Source organism: Pangasianodon hypophthalmus, chromosome 3, assembly GCF_027358585.1.
Source record: "Pangasianodon hypophthalmus isolate fPanHyp1 chromosome 3, fPanHyp1.pri, whole genome shotgun sequence".
NCBI lineage: Eukaryota > Metazoa > Chordata > Actinopteri > Siluriformes > Pangasiidae > Pangasianodon > Pangasianodon hypophthalmus.
Window position 1 is genome coordinate 29,709,937 of NC_069712.1, and position 16,099 is coordinate 29,726,035.

At 38.4% G+C, this 16,099-nt stretch overlaps 1 protein-coding gene across 1 annotated transcript in view; it reads left to right on the forward strand.

Moving 5' to 3' along the window:
* Positions 1-16,099, forward strand: part of LOC113542066 (MAM domain-containing glycosylphosphatidylinositol anchor protein 1) — a 192,474-nt gene that overhangs the window by 148,337 nt on the left and 28,038 nt on the right. Inside the window, exons 12-15 of the mRNA XM_026939340.3 lie at positions 4,927-5,101; positions 7,336-7,359; positions 8,096-8,248; positions 9,695-9,856. Of these exons, the coding sequence (XP_026795141.1) occupies positions 4,927-5,101; positions 7,336-7,359; positions 8,096-8,248; positions 9,695-9,856 (514 nt within the window). The remainder of the gene's footprint in view (positions 1-4,926; positions 5,102-7,335; positions 7,360-8,095; positions 8,249-9,694; positions 9,857-16,099) is intronic.

Genomic DNA, 16,099 nt, shown 5'->3' on the forward strand with positions numbered 1-16,099 from the left:
GAAACATGTCAAATGGTTGTGCAGCTAAGTAAAAAGAAATCTGTAACAATACTGTGTCACAAAAAGTGTTATTAGTGAAATAAAAAAGAGACTGAAAAAAGATCATTTTAGTCTCCATCACACTCTCTCTCGCTCACACGCACACACACACACACACACACACACAAACAAACATGTCAAATGACTAATGGTTCCAGCGTTTCAAAGGGGTTCTCTAACCCCTTGGTTATAGTGTTCTACAAAGAACATAGATACTTAATGACAAAGTGGAAAAAAAAAAAACTTTTGGGGTGATAGATTCAACCTTTATTTAAAATAAAATTTTTTAAACACAGTAAACTACCAATATGATCGGTACCGATCAGGTTGAAATGAACATTGTATATATACAATAATTGATATGGCAGCATTGCCACCTCACAGTCCCAAGGTTCCCGGTTTAAACCTGAGCTTGAGCTACGTTCTCTGTGGAGATGCTCATTTTCTCCTTGTGTCTGTGTGGCTTTTCCATTTTTCCAAAATCTAAATCTAAATTGTCCTTAGGTATGAATGAGCGTGTGAGCGTGTGAGCGTGTGTGTGTGTGTGTGTGTGTGTGTGTGTGTGTGTGTGTGTGTGTGTGTGTGTGGTGCCCTGCGATGGACAGGTACCCCATCCAGGATGTATTCCTGCCTCACGTCTGAGATATGCTCCTGATCCACAATGACCCTGACCAGGATAAAGCGCTTACTGGAGACGAATGAATGCACATTTGACGTTTGCTACACAGAAATTGGAAAAGTGTGTGAGACTTGTGATATTGGTGTGTAGCGCCTAATACACTTGAACACACATACTGTATGAATATAAAAAGTGGGGCCGTGCAGTCTGGCAGGTGGCTGGTTGCGAAGTTTATACAGTTAGTGGTGAGTTTCGAGAGAAAGTTTTAAAAATTGGTAGTGGATGACTTTGTAAAGGAAGAACAAGCAAGGCCCAGGAGCAGAAGGTTTTACAATGTTTGAGATGGATTTAAAAAAAAAAAAAAAAAAAAAAACAGCAGTATGCTGCGAGTGCGTGTGGGTAGAAATACGGACAGGTGTTATTCGAGCCGTAGGAGGTGAGGAAGAGAATTTGAATCTTAATGAAAGGATAATGCCAAAACGAGGGACAAAATTAATGCAATTGCTTAGCAAAAGTACCCAAGCATGTGTGTGCGCATCTGCCTGTGTGACCTCTGACCTGTGTGCGTGGGCTGCTGTGGCTTTGCTGTAGTGGTTTGGAAAGCCCACACACACACACACACACACACACACACACACACACACACACACACACACACACACGTGTATTGCTATAGCGCTCTACTTTCTGGGTAGCAAGCTCTTAAAGCAAGACCTAATTAGTCACATAACAAATACGGCTGATGCACAACTGCAAGGTGAACAACACAAACACACTCTCTGCCCCACTGCCTTTGGCGACGGAGAAAAATAAGAGGGAAGAGAGGCAGAAGGAGTGCAGGGGTTCTTTCTGCCAGCCCTGAACCCTCTAATGAGCCCGTAGTGATGCCACTTTGGCATGACACTTGCGAGCTGTCCTGTAATTAGTGTCTAGAGCCGCAGAGGGAGGTGTCGTCCGAATATACCCATTACACCCACCTCATTTCCTGACGGCAGTATTTTTTATTTTAATCCTCCTGTTCTGTTCACTCTTTGTTAATAGACGTCCCATTTATCCAGTAAAATATATTTTTATTAAAAGATATTATACACACGTCTTATCATCATCTAGGGTATTAGTATTAATACAGTGTTTATATAAAGAGACACGCACATTCACATTTACTGATTGGGAATCCTTTTGATGGCAGGTGTGTGTGTGTGTGTGAGAGAGAGAGAGAGAGAGTGATGGAGACTAAAATGATCTTTTTTCAATCTCTTTTTAGTTCACCAATAACACTTTTTGTATTGTTACTGATTTCTTTTTTACTTTCTTTTTTACTTTCTCTTGATTTCTACTCTCTAGTTCCCATGTCTCTCATGTCCCTCGCTTCATAACCACCTAGTTCCTCTTAGCGACCTACTTCCTAGTTCACTTACTTCCCAGAATTCTTGTTTCCTAATCACCTAATCTTTAATTTTCATGTCTCCCAGGTGCCTTGTTTCATAGCCACCTAGTTCTAATTCCCTAGTTTTCCCATGTTCCTTGTTTTCTACTCACTTGTTTCTTATTTGCTTTACTTCTTAACTTTCAAAGTTTCATTTTCTTTTATATTCCTTGTTTCCTGGTCACCTATTGTGTAATTTCCTTGGATATTGAATGTCTGCTCCCCTTCAGAAAATTTTCCACTTATTCTTTTCCAAAAAAAAGTGGAACAGTGAGCAGGGAGAACCCGATTTAAGGTGCGGCTGATCAATCGTGACTCGAGGGGCAACGTGCTGATTTTCTGAGTAGATATTACCTCCCAGTAATTCATCCACGAAAAGGGAGTTATAACAGCTTATAGCAATTTATGATCCTAATCTACACTATTTGACGCCTTCTTGCCTAGTCATATAGTTCCTAGTTTTAATGGTTCCTTGTTTCCTGGTTCCCCCAGCAGTGCCTAATCATAATTTATATCATCAACTATAACAGTCAAATTAATCCCGAATAAAGAAGTTATCACCTGCATTAAAGTGTATCTAAAGGAAAAAAGAAGACATTTTCCCACCTGGCTGTGGGCGCTGTAGGTCCTCGCTTCTTGCCGCTGTGTCACCTTCCACTGCCGTTAAGTAATGATAATGTTTGTTAATAATTCACCAGGTTTTAATGGAACTGTCTGTGCCTGGCTCCTTTAAGCAAATGCACTTATAAATACACAATGTAGCGTGATCTATTGACAGGGCTGGGCAGAATACACTGAGGAAGTATCGAAGGCTGAATACTGAATACAGCTTCCTAAATATATTTATATAATACATTATATAATATTGTATGGACAAGTATTCCATTACAATAAATACTTGTTACTCACTGGCAGGTGATGGTGAATACTCTTTACATTAGGTGTTGCATGGCTATTAATATTCACTAATTGACCAGTAAGAATCCAAAAAATTAGTCAGCTCGTCACCTTTCTGTAGTTAAAGCCAAAACGGATTCGTGACATGGCTGTTTAATAAACAAATAATAAACAAACACAATATAAATAAATGGTTTTATTAGTAACACAATAAAATTAATTTAAACCAAAGTAGCCAAAGTCTGCCATGGTGATTAAAATTAATAAACACCTGGTGGTCTTTCTTTTTTAATTAATGGAGAAATATTCCAAAATTTTCACCTAACAATTTTAAATGTAACTATGTTATGAATACCGCGTCTTCAAATCATATTGTAGACTGAATACAGATATGTGTGACAGTATAGTAATGTGTAATGTGTATAGTAATGTGTACTGATTTCTAAATATCATCAATCCACACACAAAGGATTATGGACCTTCATATTATGTTCAATTTGTTCATGTTCATATGTAGGTTCCTGTCCGAAAGTATTGGAACGGCAAGGCCAATTCTTTTGTTTTTGCTATACACTGAAGACATTTGGATTTGAGATTAAAAGATGAATATGAGACCGTAGATTAGAATTTCAGCTTTCATTTCTTGATAATGACATCTAGACGTGTTAAACAACTTAGAACATGGCACCTTTTGTTTGAAAGCACCCATTTTTCAAGTGATCAAAAGTATTGGAACATGTGACTGACAGGCTTTTTTTTTTTTTTTTTTTTTTTGCCCAGGTGTGCTTGTTTACATAATTCATAGCTCTGAAGAGCTACTCTAGGTTTAAGCCCTGGGTTTTGCCTGTGAAGACTACATTTCTTGTTAAAAAGGATAAACCAACATGAAGACCAGAGAGCTAACTGTGGGAGAAAAGCAAGCCATTTTGAAGCTGAGAAAGAGAGAAAAACCATTTCACAAAGTTTGGGCATAGACAATACAACAATTTTGTTTATTGTTGTTTAACACATCTAGGTGTATATATCAGGAAATGAAAGCTGAAATTCTCATCTATCATCTCCTATTCATCTTTTGATCCTTTGATAACTTTAGCGCATAGCAAAAAACAAAAGAATTGGCCTTGCCATTCCAATAATTTAATTGTTTAGGGGAGGAGTTTGGTAAAGTGTTAATTGTGTATAATAATGATAATAATGAAAATAATGGTAATAGAAACTTTTAGCCATTTGGTTCATTCTTAAAATATGCTGACTCTGACCAGCCAGATGTTTCAGTTTTGAATTATGTTTTTATGTGGTGTCATTACTTTAAGTCACTGGAGTTATTAATCGTCACTGATGTCGTAAGCACAGGCCATTACACCAGTGACAGGTAACACCACTGATAAATTTCCATTAAAGACCTGATTTCCAAGATAGCATCAACAGCATCTCTACGCACACACACCATTAATCACACCACTGTTAATAAAGTGTTCTGTTCAATCCGTTTTTCACTTTAAATCACTCTTCTGGAATTTGACAGAGGTTGGTTTTAAATTATATGTATTATTAAAAACATATTTTATTCTGCTAATTTGCATATTTTATAGCCCTCATATGCATATGAAATGAATGAGATCTTTTTTAAATGTCTGCAAAAGGTTGTAAAGCAGTACAACCGGCATACGGGACAAGGTATTTTTCTAGGACTTGGTCGTTTGAGAAAAAAAAAAAAAAAGAGTACACAATAATAAACAGTCTAACCATTTTTTATTGATTAGGACCTTTTAAAGTTATACAGTAATGTCTGTTATATGGGATTCTTGACGAATAATTTAAGGGACAGGCTTCTTACCATATTCTGAGAATGATTATTATTAAAATCAACATTAAAATCACTATTCCTTTGGTGTGTGTGTGTGTGTGTGTGTGTGTGTGTGTGTGTGTGTGTGTGTGCACGCAGATGGGTCAAAAGGTGATGTCCAAGCAGATCAACACCAGAGAGCCCGTGAAAGGTGTGCTGATGTCACACACCATAACGGACTTGCGCATCCCTCTGTCCTACGAGGTTGGCCTCACTCCCATCACCGCCTTTGGTACTGGAGACACCGTCACCCGGACCATCCAGTACTCTGAGCGTAAGTTCTCATGACCTCACTCGATGATGGCAGAAAGTTCGAGGAAAACACAAAACAGTGATCTTGCTAGTATGGTACCATCTTGACTTAATTCACATCATCTTCTCAGAACGTTCTCAGAAATTTTTGCTTGGAAGTTTGTTCGAAGTAACATTAACACCTCTACAGCTGTACATACTTTTGTCTTTTGCATTTTGTTATTTTTAACACCGCCACTTGGTACAACTCCAGCTGTTACGAATATATCACTAAATCCATTTATACTACAGTGCTGTTGAAAGGTTGATTCTGATTGGCCAGAAGGTGTTGATTCATGTTGATTCATTCAGCTCTGACAGTATTGCCATTGTAAGGTTTATATTAATACGTTTCCATTTCTATAGTAACAACTTACACTTGTATGGCGGACGCTCCACACATAAACAGCTAAAAAATACGTGTTGCACTGATATAGTGACAGAAAACATACTGAAAGGCTACCAGAGCAGACAATCTGGTATTTAAATGTTTAGCAAGAAATTTTTTTTTTGGCTTGTATTATGCTTAGAACGCACATTTGGGTCCATGTACATGTTAATATTGTACCTTTCCTTAAACTGCTATTTGAAAACATAGCTTTCAAGAGATCGGCCACCTGAAAGCTTTACTGAACGTCAGTTCAGATCATCAGCTCAGAACATTAGCAGCCAAGCATGGAGCTCTGCAAAGCAGCGGTGTGGAAAAATGGGAGTGCTCAAGTTAACAGCATGTAATTTGTTAACGTCCAATACAGACGCTTCTTAATTTCCACCCAAGGCTGGTATAAATTGTGAGTTAGAGTAAGGGTGAATGTTTCTCTCTCTAAAGCGTACTCATAAATATAAATGCAACTATGCGTTTCAGTGGTAATTAAAATTGCAAACAGGCCTCCCACACACTTGTGCTGTTGAATTAATAGTTTTAAAGCGACGTCTTGAGAGCTGTTCTCTGGAGAAGTAATGATATACTAATAATTACAGGAGAATGCCACAAAGGATGATCTGCCAAATATCTCTAATATGCAGCTTGTATGAAATAGTGTTCTAAATAAGTCAAGACACTCAATTTGTTCCTGGCAGGAGGTCAAACAGACATTAAACATGGCTAAGTTGATATTTTATTTTATTAATCAGTTGAACTTGCATTCACTTGCTGTTTGCAGACGATTTTCAGTCCTTGGGGCACAGCAAGGGTCACAGTTACAGATGGGAAGATTTTTCCATGATATTTTGGAATATGATTCGAGCTTCAGTTGGGAAAAGTAGTTACAGACGTATGATCAACTTCCCCTAAATAAACATTTCTCTTAGGACCGTAGTCGAATGAGGGAGCAAAAATTATGTCAATATTTACACAAAGAAAGTTACTTGTATTCAGAGTTGGGTTTAGCAGCTGGTTTAGTTGATTTTCTGACTGCAGCATTCAGATTCTGCAAATTACCAGCATGAATTTAGTTTGACTATTGAAGCAGGCTGCATTTTTTTAGACTTTGTTCTGACATGTAATATGACGTAGCATAAAAGCACTTAGAATAATTCAGCAATATCAAATTTAAGTGATAAAAGTCAGTTTGCTGTTAGCTCCTAAAAACAAAACAGCAAGTGTTTCTCTTTTCATTCAACACTTACTAACGATATTCAACCTCATATTAAAGAGAGGTTCAGTGTGGAAGTAGTGGAAGAGACAGACTCAAAGGTCCAGAATGCAATGCAGCTGTATGACGCAGTGGTGCTGAGTTACGGCAGAGGCTCAGCTCGGCTGGTTGTCTACGAGATGACGAGCACGATGGCGTTGATTGCAGTATTAGCGTTTTAAAGTTGAAAGCTTTGGAAGCTGATCTGTTTGAGCAGAGTTTACAGATGACGAGCTGAGAGAGAAAATAATTCAACATGTCAATGCAAGAAGTTTGAACTAACTAATTCAACTCGGAATTTCATTACAAATTAGATCTTCGACTCTATTAAAGATCACATAATTACGCACGACATTCAGGGTGGATTTTTCCTTTAACTGTTTATCGAATCTCTCTGAACGTTCCTCAGATTTGTTACATTATGACTGAAAACTTCATCTTTCTGCTGCAGTTCTCCTAGTGATGGTATACTGTACAATGTGTAGTTTCAATAGTATATCTTTTCTCATTCTTTATTTTTTCATTGTTATTTTCATTGTTGTTTTCTGAGGATTTCATTTTATAATTTCTCATTCTTTTACAGCCTACACTTATCCAAGACCTTCAGGTAAGCAGCCTTTTCTTCCCTTTTTATTGCCCTCTCTATTGTCCTTTCTCTCTCTCTCTCTCTCTCTCTCTCTCTCTCTCTCTGTCTGTCTCTCTCTCTCTCTCTCTCTCTCTCTCTCTCTCCGGTTCTGTTTAATTAAATTCAACATGGCTCGGCTGGCAGCCCGCTTACAGAGCTTTGCCAAAGTGCTACAATTATAAAAACATAGACTAAAACAGATTGGAGGACAAGTGGAGCAATTTGGAGAGCACAGTGGGATGTGAATTGCTGTGGATTATGTCGAACCACAATTTTTTTTTAAACAAGGAATATAAACAGCTACAGAGGGAATGAATCAAAACCTAGTATAATTAGCTACATAACTTTTTTTCCACATGGATTTTAATCATACTTAACACAGGAACATGAGAAGTATATTTAAGATTCAGAAAATACCCTGTGGAAAAAAAAACTTCCTTCTCCTGCATGTATCTGACATTAGAGCTTTTACACTTGCTAATCAAGTTTAATGCTGCATGGAAATTAGAATTATACAAGCAGCAAAGTGTGAATCGTGCTTTTTTCTGTGCTCTCTCAGCTCTCTGAAGATCATTTTTCTACTTCCTTCTATCTTTATCACTCTTTCTGAAGAGCCCCAGGCCATCGTATACTTTTTCTTCCGTTAATACACCCACATTTATATATTACCACCCATGTTCTGCTCTGTTTCTTTTTCCCCTCCTCTCTCTTTCATTAGATCATGTGTGTGGTTTCGAGGATGTGCGGATCTGCGGGTTCTCCCAGGATCGCAGTGATGTGTTTGACTGGACCAGACAAAATCATTTGAGTCAAAACCCTAAGCGCTCGGTAAACACGGGTCCCGACACTGACAGGAGTGGGACCAAAGAAGGTAAACACTCCTATATATGCATTATATAGAGAAATAAATACAGACTACATACACACTAAAGGGAATATTCGGAGTTGAGATTTGTGCACATAGTGACGGGTTAATACCAAAATTGTCCACATTTATATTCGGAGTTTGCCGAAAACAAAGATGCGGCTCATTTAAATTTCAATTTTTTATTGCATGACAAAGTCTCCATTGAGGAGTGATATTAAATCCAGCATTACTATCTGACAGTGGATGGGAGGGATAGCATACTCTTTCTCCCCTGTCAATCATAGTGACACTAGCCAATCGTGGGCCTCTGTGAGCTCATGTATGTGGAAGAGGGCAGATAGCAGCTTTCCTCGAGTCTGTTACGCTGCTCTGTGACACAACACGAGAAGCAGCTTGAAAACATGCTGTTGGCTTCGTGTATCTCAGAAGAAGCTGTCGTGTGATATAGGAGAGCTGGCTGGGTGGTAGTGGCAGGTGACCAAGTTGGGGAGGAAAAAAAAAACAAAACACCAATGGATTGCCATTTGGGGTAACGTTGGAGACATAAATATGATAGTATTAATTAAATAATAGTATCGTCACTACAAAAGTCTTCTTCATATAGAGCATAACAGAGGTGACAGCATCTTAATCGAGTTTATATCAAGGGGAAATTATTATATGGATAAAATTATTAACTACACTTAAAATGAGTTGTAACCAAAACAGATGAGTGCTTGGGCAAATTACAGTTTCACTTAATTAACTGTCAGGGCATTATTTACTGCAATAAAACAAGCATTAAATAATGTCCTGTCCAGTCACTTGCCTCAACTCTCAACAGTAGATACAACATTTTTCAGCTTTAAACTTTACTCTATATGTCTAGTTCATTGTGCAGAAAAACAGAATGTGCTGGATCAAGTGCTATTTTATAAGTTGACGACTAATGAGGGTGGAAGCTATATTGTTAAAAACCACATTTCCAGCGATTAATCTGATATTCTAGACTTCTATTCAGCTTTTTCAGTCCACATTTCCTATCCCTCATCTTTTCAAGTTTGTGCTTGTGTTTAAGGTGGTTTAAATGCTGTTGAAAAACCCCATCTTGGATTTAATTAAATGTCTAATAAAACGACTTAAATACCAGATTGACCACATGTAGTGCAGTTATTGCTGTCTTTATTTTTCAAGTTGCATTTGAATCACAGCAAATAGGACCCTTAGGTGTATTAGTAGGTGACAGATGTGTCTATTTGAGTTTGCGATGACGTGGCCAACAGGATGATTTTGAAAACCGTTCCCTAATCAGAGGTAGGACGAAAGAAAAGAGGAAACCAATGAGCTGTGTACAGTTTAACTGACAACGTAGGCAGACCAAAAACTGTATACAAAGCCAAAAAAAAGTTTTAAAAAAATTCAATGGAAACCACGATGCATACTTTTTCTGTCTCTGTCTCTTTATAACAGGTTATTATATGTACATCGAGACATCACGGCCACGTCAGAAAGGGGATAAAGCTCGTCTCCTGTCCCCGCTTTACAACGTCACAGCAGCGCGAGGTCCCTCGGGCTCCGGCAGAGTTCCGTACTGCATCTCTTTCTTTTACCATATGAATGGAAAACACATCGGTCAGTACCACATCACTGCACAGAGGAAGAGTGTGTGTGTGTGTGTGTGCGTGTGTGTGTGTGTGAGAGAGAGAGAACTAGACGGATAACTTATTTTGAGTGTAAAAACATGGAGGTGTAACTTAAAGTGACATCTGTCTGGCCCCAGTGGTGTAGGATAGCTAGCTGTGTGTGTGTGTGTGTGTCTGTGTGTGCCTGTGTGTGCGCGCACAATTGTCTTTTTTGCTGTTTGGCACCTTTCCAGGGAGGAAGCCATTGAGGAGGAGGACATCTGTCACTGTTATGTCACACTAATGTTGTGCTTGCAGATGTGTGAGGCAAACACACGCACACACGCGCGCACGCTCAAGCTCACACTCTCACAGTTTCACAAAGTGGAAAAAGTGTTCGTCACTGTTGCAGTTGGTACAGCCTTGCGTCCCTGTCAAATTATCAACCACCCCTGTTCTGTCACATCAAGGGTGTTGTGTGTGTGTGTGGGGGTGTGTGTATAAAAGTCTATATTAAGGGGTATGCTGCAGCCTCAAATAACCAGTGTGTAGGTGTGTTTGAGCTACAGCCTATGGAAAGGTGTTCAATGTTCAGTGTTTTTTTTTTTTTTTCTTATTTGGGGAAATATGTCTCATTATCCATCTGTCTGTTTGTGATGTGTGTGTGTGTGTGTTTAGTGTGTGTGACTAGAGTCCCTTTAAAGGGATACCCCTGTATTTAACACTGCACCTTAATAAAGTGATAAAATATCCTACATTATGGACGCACACTGACCTCGATGTAGTACCGTTTGACTTTAAGTTGTGTGCACCAGTAAATATCAGCACATGATCGAAAAAAATAATCTGCTAAATAGTTTTGTTAAACCAAATTTGCAATAAGTGATGTTAAAATTATATTAAATAACAGCTGATTTCAATGCATGCCATCGTTTCATTCATATAATCCTAATTATGTCATGTTACATTTGACAGAAAAGCAGCAAAATGTGATCTGCTACTTCAGTCCACATTTTCTACACTGTTTGAAGGCGTGGTCTAGGTGCGGCCTCAGATGTTTCTACTCAAGAACTACTCGACATCGGATGCGTGAACTACTGTACATGCAGCTAATTTTAATAATCGTCCTATAAAGTCAGCTTAAGTACCTGCGTAACCTGACTCCCAACATGAGGAACTTTCCCTGTGTAAACGTTGACGCAAGTTAACTCGCTGACTCTGAATACAACCCGAAAGAAGTAAAAATATTTTATATTTGAATAACATTAATGGCATTAATTTGAACTAAAACGTTTTGGAATTTGACTGTAATTACAGATTTCTGTAATAATTCTGTGTGGAATTGTGTTCGATATGCTCAGGATGTTTAGCAGTGCATCGCAGTGTGTGCAGTTTTACTACATATTGCTAATTATCCTTGAGTCATTTCACTTGCACTGACAGATTCTGTGTGTGTGTGTGTGTGTGTGTGTGTGTGTGTTTGTGTGTTTACACTCTGTGCTTAATGATCTCTCTGCCAGCTGTCAGTTGACAAATTAAGAATTGTCCATGTGTACTTTGGGTTATTTTAGTTAGCTGTGAGTGTGACTGTGTGTGTGTGTGTGTGTGTGTAAAATTTGTTTCTGTGTGTGTGTGTGTGTGCATCCTGTTTGTCGGCAGGGTCACATGAGGCCGTCGGCTGATTTACGGCGATGCGAGGGTGCTATCAGTCACTTTCTAGACCCTTCATCACACAGTACTCCATCAGAGCGCTATATCCAGCAAACACATCTTCCATCCATGTCAAAACACACACACACACACACACACACATACACACACAGTGACTGATTTATGGATGGGCTTTGAAGTTGTATGCCGATGATCTACAATCTCCAACATCCCACAAAGCATAATGCATGTACTGAATTCAAGAAGTCATTTTTCAGACTACACTAAACCTACACGAAACTTTTTGCCAATATTTGAACAACTTTTTTTTTTTTTTTTTGTAACCACAGACCTTTCTTTTTAATAGGTACACAATGAAATTATTTTTCTGTTGATTCTTATTAATTCAACAGAATTCAACAGAATTTAATTCAATAGAATTTCATTGATTTTTTTTCAAATTCACCCATTAGTTTCGAAGTTATGGACGTCTACCTGCTGGTTGAGTTGCCTGTTTAAGGTAACAGTAGAAGCGAATATTTAGCACAATGGACCAGTAGTATGGTTTTACTTTCACAGCCCTAGTTTGGTTCTAGCACTTTGTATAAAAAACCAGACAAACAAATACAACATCATACAATATACTACACATCCTACACACAGTTTGAAACTTTAACTGACATATTTTAGTAAAAAGCTCACAAAGGTTTACAAGACGCTAAGTTTGTGAGCTTGGCTAATTTGTCACTTCTTTTTTTTTTTTTTTGTTAAATATGGGAGATAAACCATGAGGAAGACTTTGGTTCATGAGTGAATGCTTTTATTGATTTTTTTTTATCTATCATTGTTTTAATATTCATTGTAATTCAACACGGTATCTTGATAACACATTAAGCTCACGATATTGCGGATAAATCTAGCCTCTCAGCAGGCAGTGGACTGCTGCTAAGTCACTTCAGTTTAGCGACTAAGCTGCCATCGGGTAACACATTTTAACTCGTACATAAAAATAGGGGCATGACTGCAATATTATTCCTTTATCATGTCGAGAATTTTTAAAAAAGTTTTATCCTTTTACTAACTTTTGCCATTTCAGCTGGGTAACGTGGTGATGGAGGAGTAGCGAGTAGGAGTTGGTGATGGAGGAGTAGCGCTGCTGATATGAACATCTGGTGTTCAAGCACTGCATTGTGGATGTTTTATGACAAAAACACTCATTGTAATAAAGGGAAAAGTTGGAAGTAAATTGATGAGCCCAAGCCCAAATTTTATGAAGAGTATATATATTGGAATTACAGTGATAAATGTGTGTGACCGTGTGGTTGTGCCGCCAAAGTAAGCGCTCTTTTCTTTCACTGTTTTGTGCCTGGAATCACTGCTTTGATTTCTATTCCAATCCTTTCGTCTTCATTTAGAGATCCTGTGCTATAATTATCTGCCATTTGCTCCACATTCGGCAGAGACATCCCTCAGATTCTCTCAGCGTTTTGAAAAACGGTCACACTTTCTCCTCGGGGCCTGCACTGCTGCTGATTTCAAAGCATATGCTTTATTAATTCCATTACTATTTAAGAGACTGTGAACAGACAGCACATCCTTAATGAAAATTATAATTGAAAGGCGAGGCACATTAATCACAATCAGAATCACCCCAGGGTGCTCATCTCGCATAAGCCTACATGCACACGCACACACACACACACACACACACACACACACACACACACACACACACACACCCCAACACCACCAGCTGTATCATGATGGTGATGCCATAGTGAGACCTCATATTCTGCTTATCTGTGGTTGTGTGTGAGGTTCTCCAACTTTGCTGATCTGCGTATTTAACTGTATATGTAGGATGTGTAGCATTAAAAAAAAAAAAAAAACTCTTACGCTGTGTACATCTTTGGATGTTTCAACCTTGCACCCATAAAAGATTCCATTATCCAAAGCACCCTCAAAAATGTCCATTTTGTATGCAATATACAGTAAGGAGAAAAACCAGAGCTGTCTACCATTTAGCAAAAATTCCTGCCTAAGCAGCAGCGCTTACCTGTGAGGCCTGATCATGCACTATCGTAAATATCATCTTTAACCAGCATCATCTCTGTTTGCATCACTAATCACACTGAGAAGCACCATCATCGGTGCTTAAGCCCACCATTGGCTGATTGCCAGCATTTTGTACATAATCTGCTAATGATTAGCTTGAGCGTTGGCATGTGGGCAGCTCAGTGAGTACAGACTCCAGCTTTAGAGGGAAGCAATGCTGTCTGAGCCCTCATTACTCTGGGCTTCCCACAGAGAATCAGACATCCCTGTTAGCAAGCAAAGATCTGAAAGGTGTGCTAGCCATGCAAGGCTAACATTAACAATGTCCCAAATTAGCACAGCGAAAAATAGTTCTGCATGGCCGCTGATACCTTAACACTAGATAACAGCCCTGAGATCGGAGGAGGAAAGCTGGCAGACAGACAACAATAGGAAGAAAAAAGAAAGATGAAAGATATTTGAAAAGGACACAAAGCCCAGTTGTTATTCAGTTACTCCATATTTAACTGGTGATTTGATTCTCATAGATTTGACTAAGAAAAATATCACATTGTCTTGGACTCCAGCCCTCTAGGACTTACTCCTGCTCTATACAAACTAGTGTAGCATTCTCTAATAATAAATAATAAGACAAGCCTTGTTTAGCTGGATTGCAGTTCACCAATCGGACATTATAGAAGTCATGTAGATTATCCTATTAATCGCAAGAAAACAGTGGGATGGAAAATGAGTGGGGATCATATACACCACCAGAGTGGTGCGCTTTCAACTCACTGAATTTATATGGATCGCAGGCCCACAGTTTAGATGTAAATGTAAGGATTTCTACATATCAGTCTGTCAGTGAGACTTAAATTACTTATTGGTCTGCCAAAAAAAAAAAAAAGTATGAAATACAGCTCTTGACAGCACTGCAGTGAATGTTCTAGTGTACCAAGTGTCAATGCTGGACTAAGTACTGCACTCAGTGAAAGACATCAGGAGCATTGCTGGTCCGGGTCACGGCACCAACTAGATTATAAATTATTTATGAGAATATAATGAACAGTTTCCAGTTCTGCTAAACTTTAATCCTCTAAATTATGCTGAGTCTAACTATGACTGTCCCGCTACTATTTATTTTGTTTCCATCTCTTATGTTCTTATTTGTGTCTTTTAATTGTTGTAAGTGGGCACCAATGGAAATAACAGCTTCAAAGCCTTAAAGCTTTTCAAAGCCTTAAGTAAATAAGATGAAACATGAAATGAACAGTGATGCATGACACCTTAATTATGCAGCACTGGCAATGGTGCTGTCATCATCTACTGATATAACAGTGTTATAACCAAGTCAGGACACACCTCTGTTCCTGAGTATCACACCATTCAATCAGATAAACCAAAAATGTGCACAAGCAATGATGTAAGAGTCAGACTGCATATGTCAAATAAATGCCAAGTTCCTCTTTTATTCTGATTTGAAAATGGAGTGAATGCCTCCGAGTAAGCTATGTCCTATTGAAAAATCCTAGTTTCCCCTCCTTGATTTCCTTTAGCCTCACTAATAAGCTGTTCTGTTTTGTTTTGCCGCAACCATTCAGGGTAAAAGCCTAAGCCGTTCTACTGAGATCACTGAAAAGCATGATTCAGATCTTTTAAAACCAATGTCTTTTTCTGTTATTAGCAAAATCCTTCCTTCTGTTCAAGAACATTTGAGATGCGAAATGTACAACTAGTTAGAGGCACCGTAAGGTAGTATATTTTTTAGATTATGTAATTTCGGCATTAGCCAGAGAAGTTTAAGCTCTACATAAACGTCCTATTTTTAGTGTCAGATAAAAGAGTTATATAATTTACAGTGGCTTGCATAAGTCTACACCCCCCCTGAGTTTGAATTTTCCACTGTTTCACCTGAATTATAGTAGCTATATATTGATACATAAGAGAACCAATAAATCACAAATAATTGCAAAGCTAACAAAATTAATGGAGCTGTATGCTTTTCAACGAACATAACTCTCAGGTCCTCTGTTTCAGGTAGTTCTAATGCGGGTCTGCCCTTGGTACTCTCAGCTCTCTTTCTCAGATACATTTGTATCTCTGACAGTAAAAGGAGAAGTACACGTCCTTATCAAGTGGCAAAGTGTTCATTCAGCTAAGATTTTGTATTTGTTTTCATCTTCCTTGTTCTCCTTGTCCTTAGTTTCCTCTGTAAATGTTCCTCACTTTCTTGCCCAGTTCTCACTGTGAAGTACCTCTTTATCCAATTTCAGTTTGCTCTGTATATTTGTGAGTTTCAGTGTCGTTTATTGAATCGTTTATTGAATCTAAAGCATTAGGCCTTCATCAGATTCTTTAGATGCTCAACAGCAAGGACAAATATTAGAGCTTAGGTTTAAGGCTGGTTTGTTACAATGCATTACATTTAGTTAGTTTGTTTACGTATGTTGAAAATGATAGTAAGGTATATAACGCACACACAGGAAGTGGAAGACGTAACTGTAAGCTAACACAACCTCTGTTGTTATTGATGTATACTGACATGGCTTGCTTCATGAATAAGATCAAA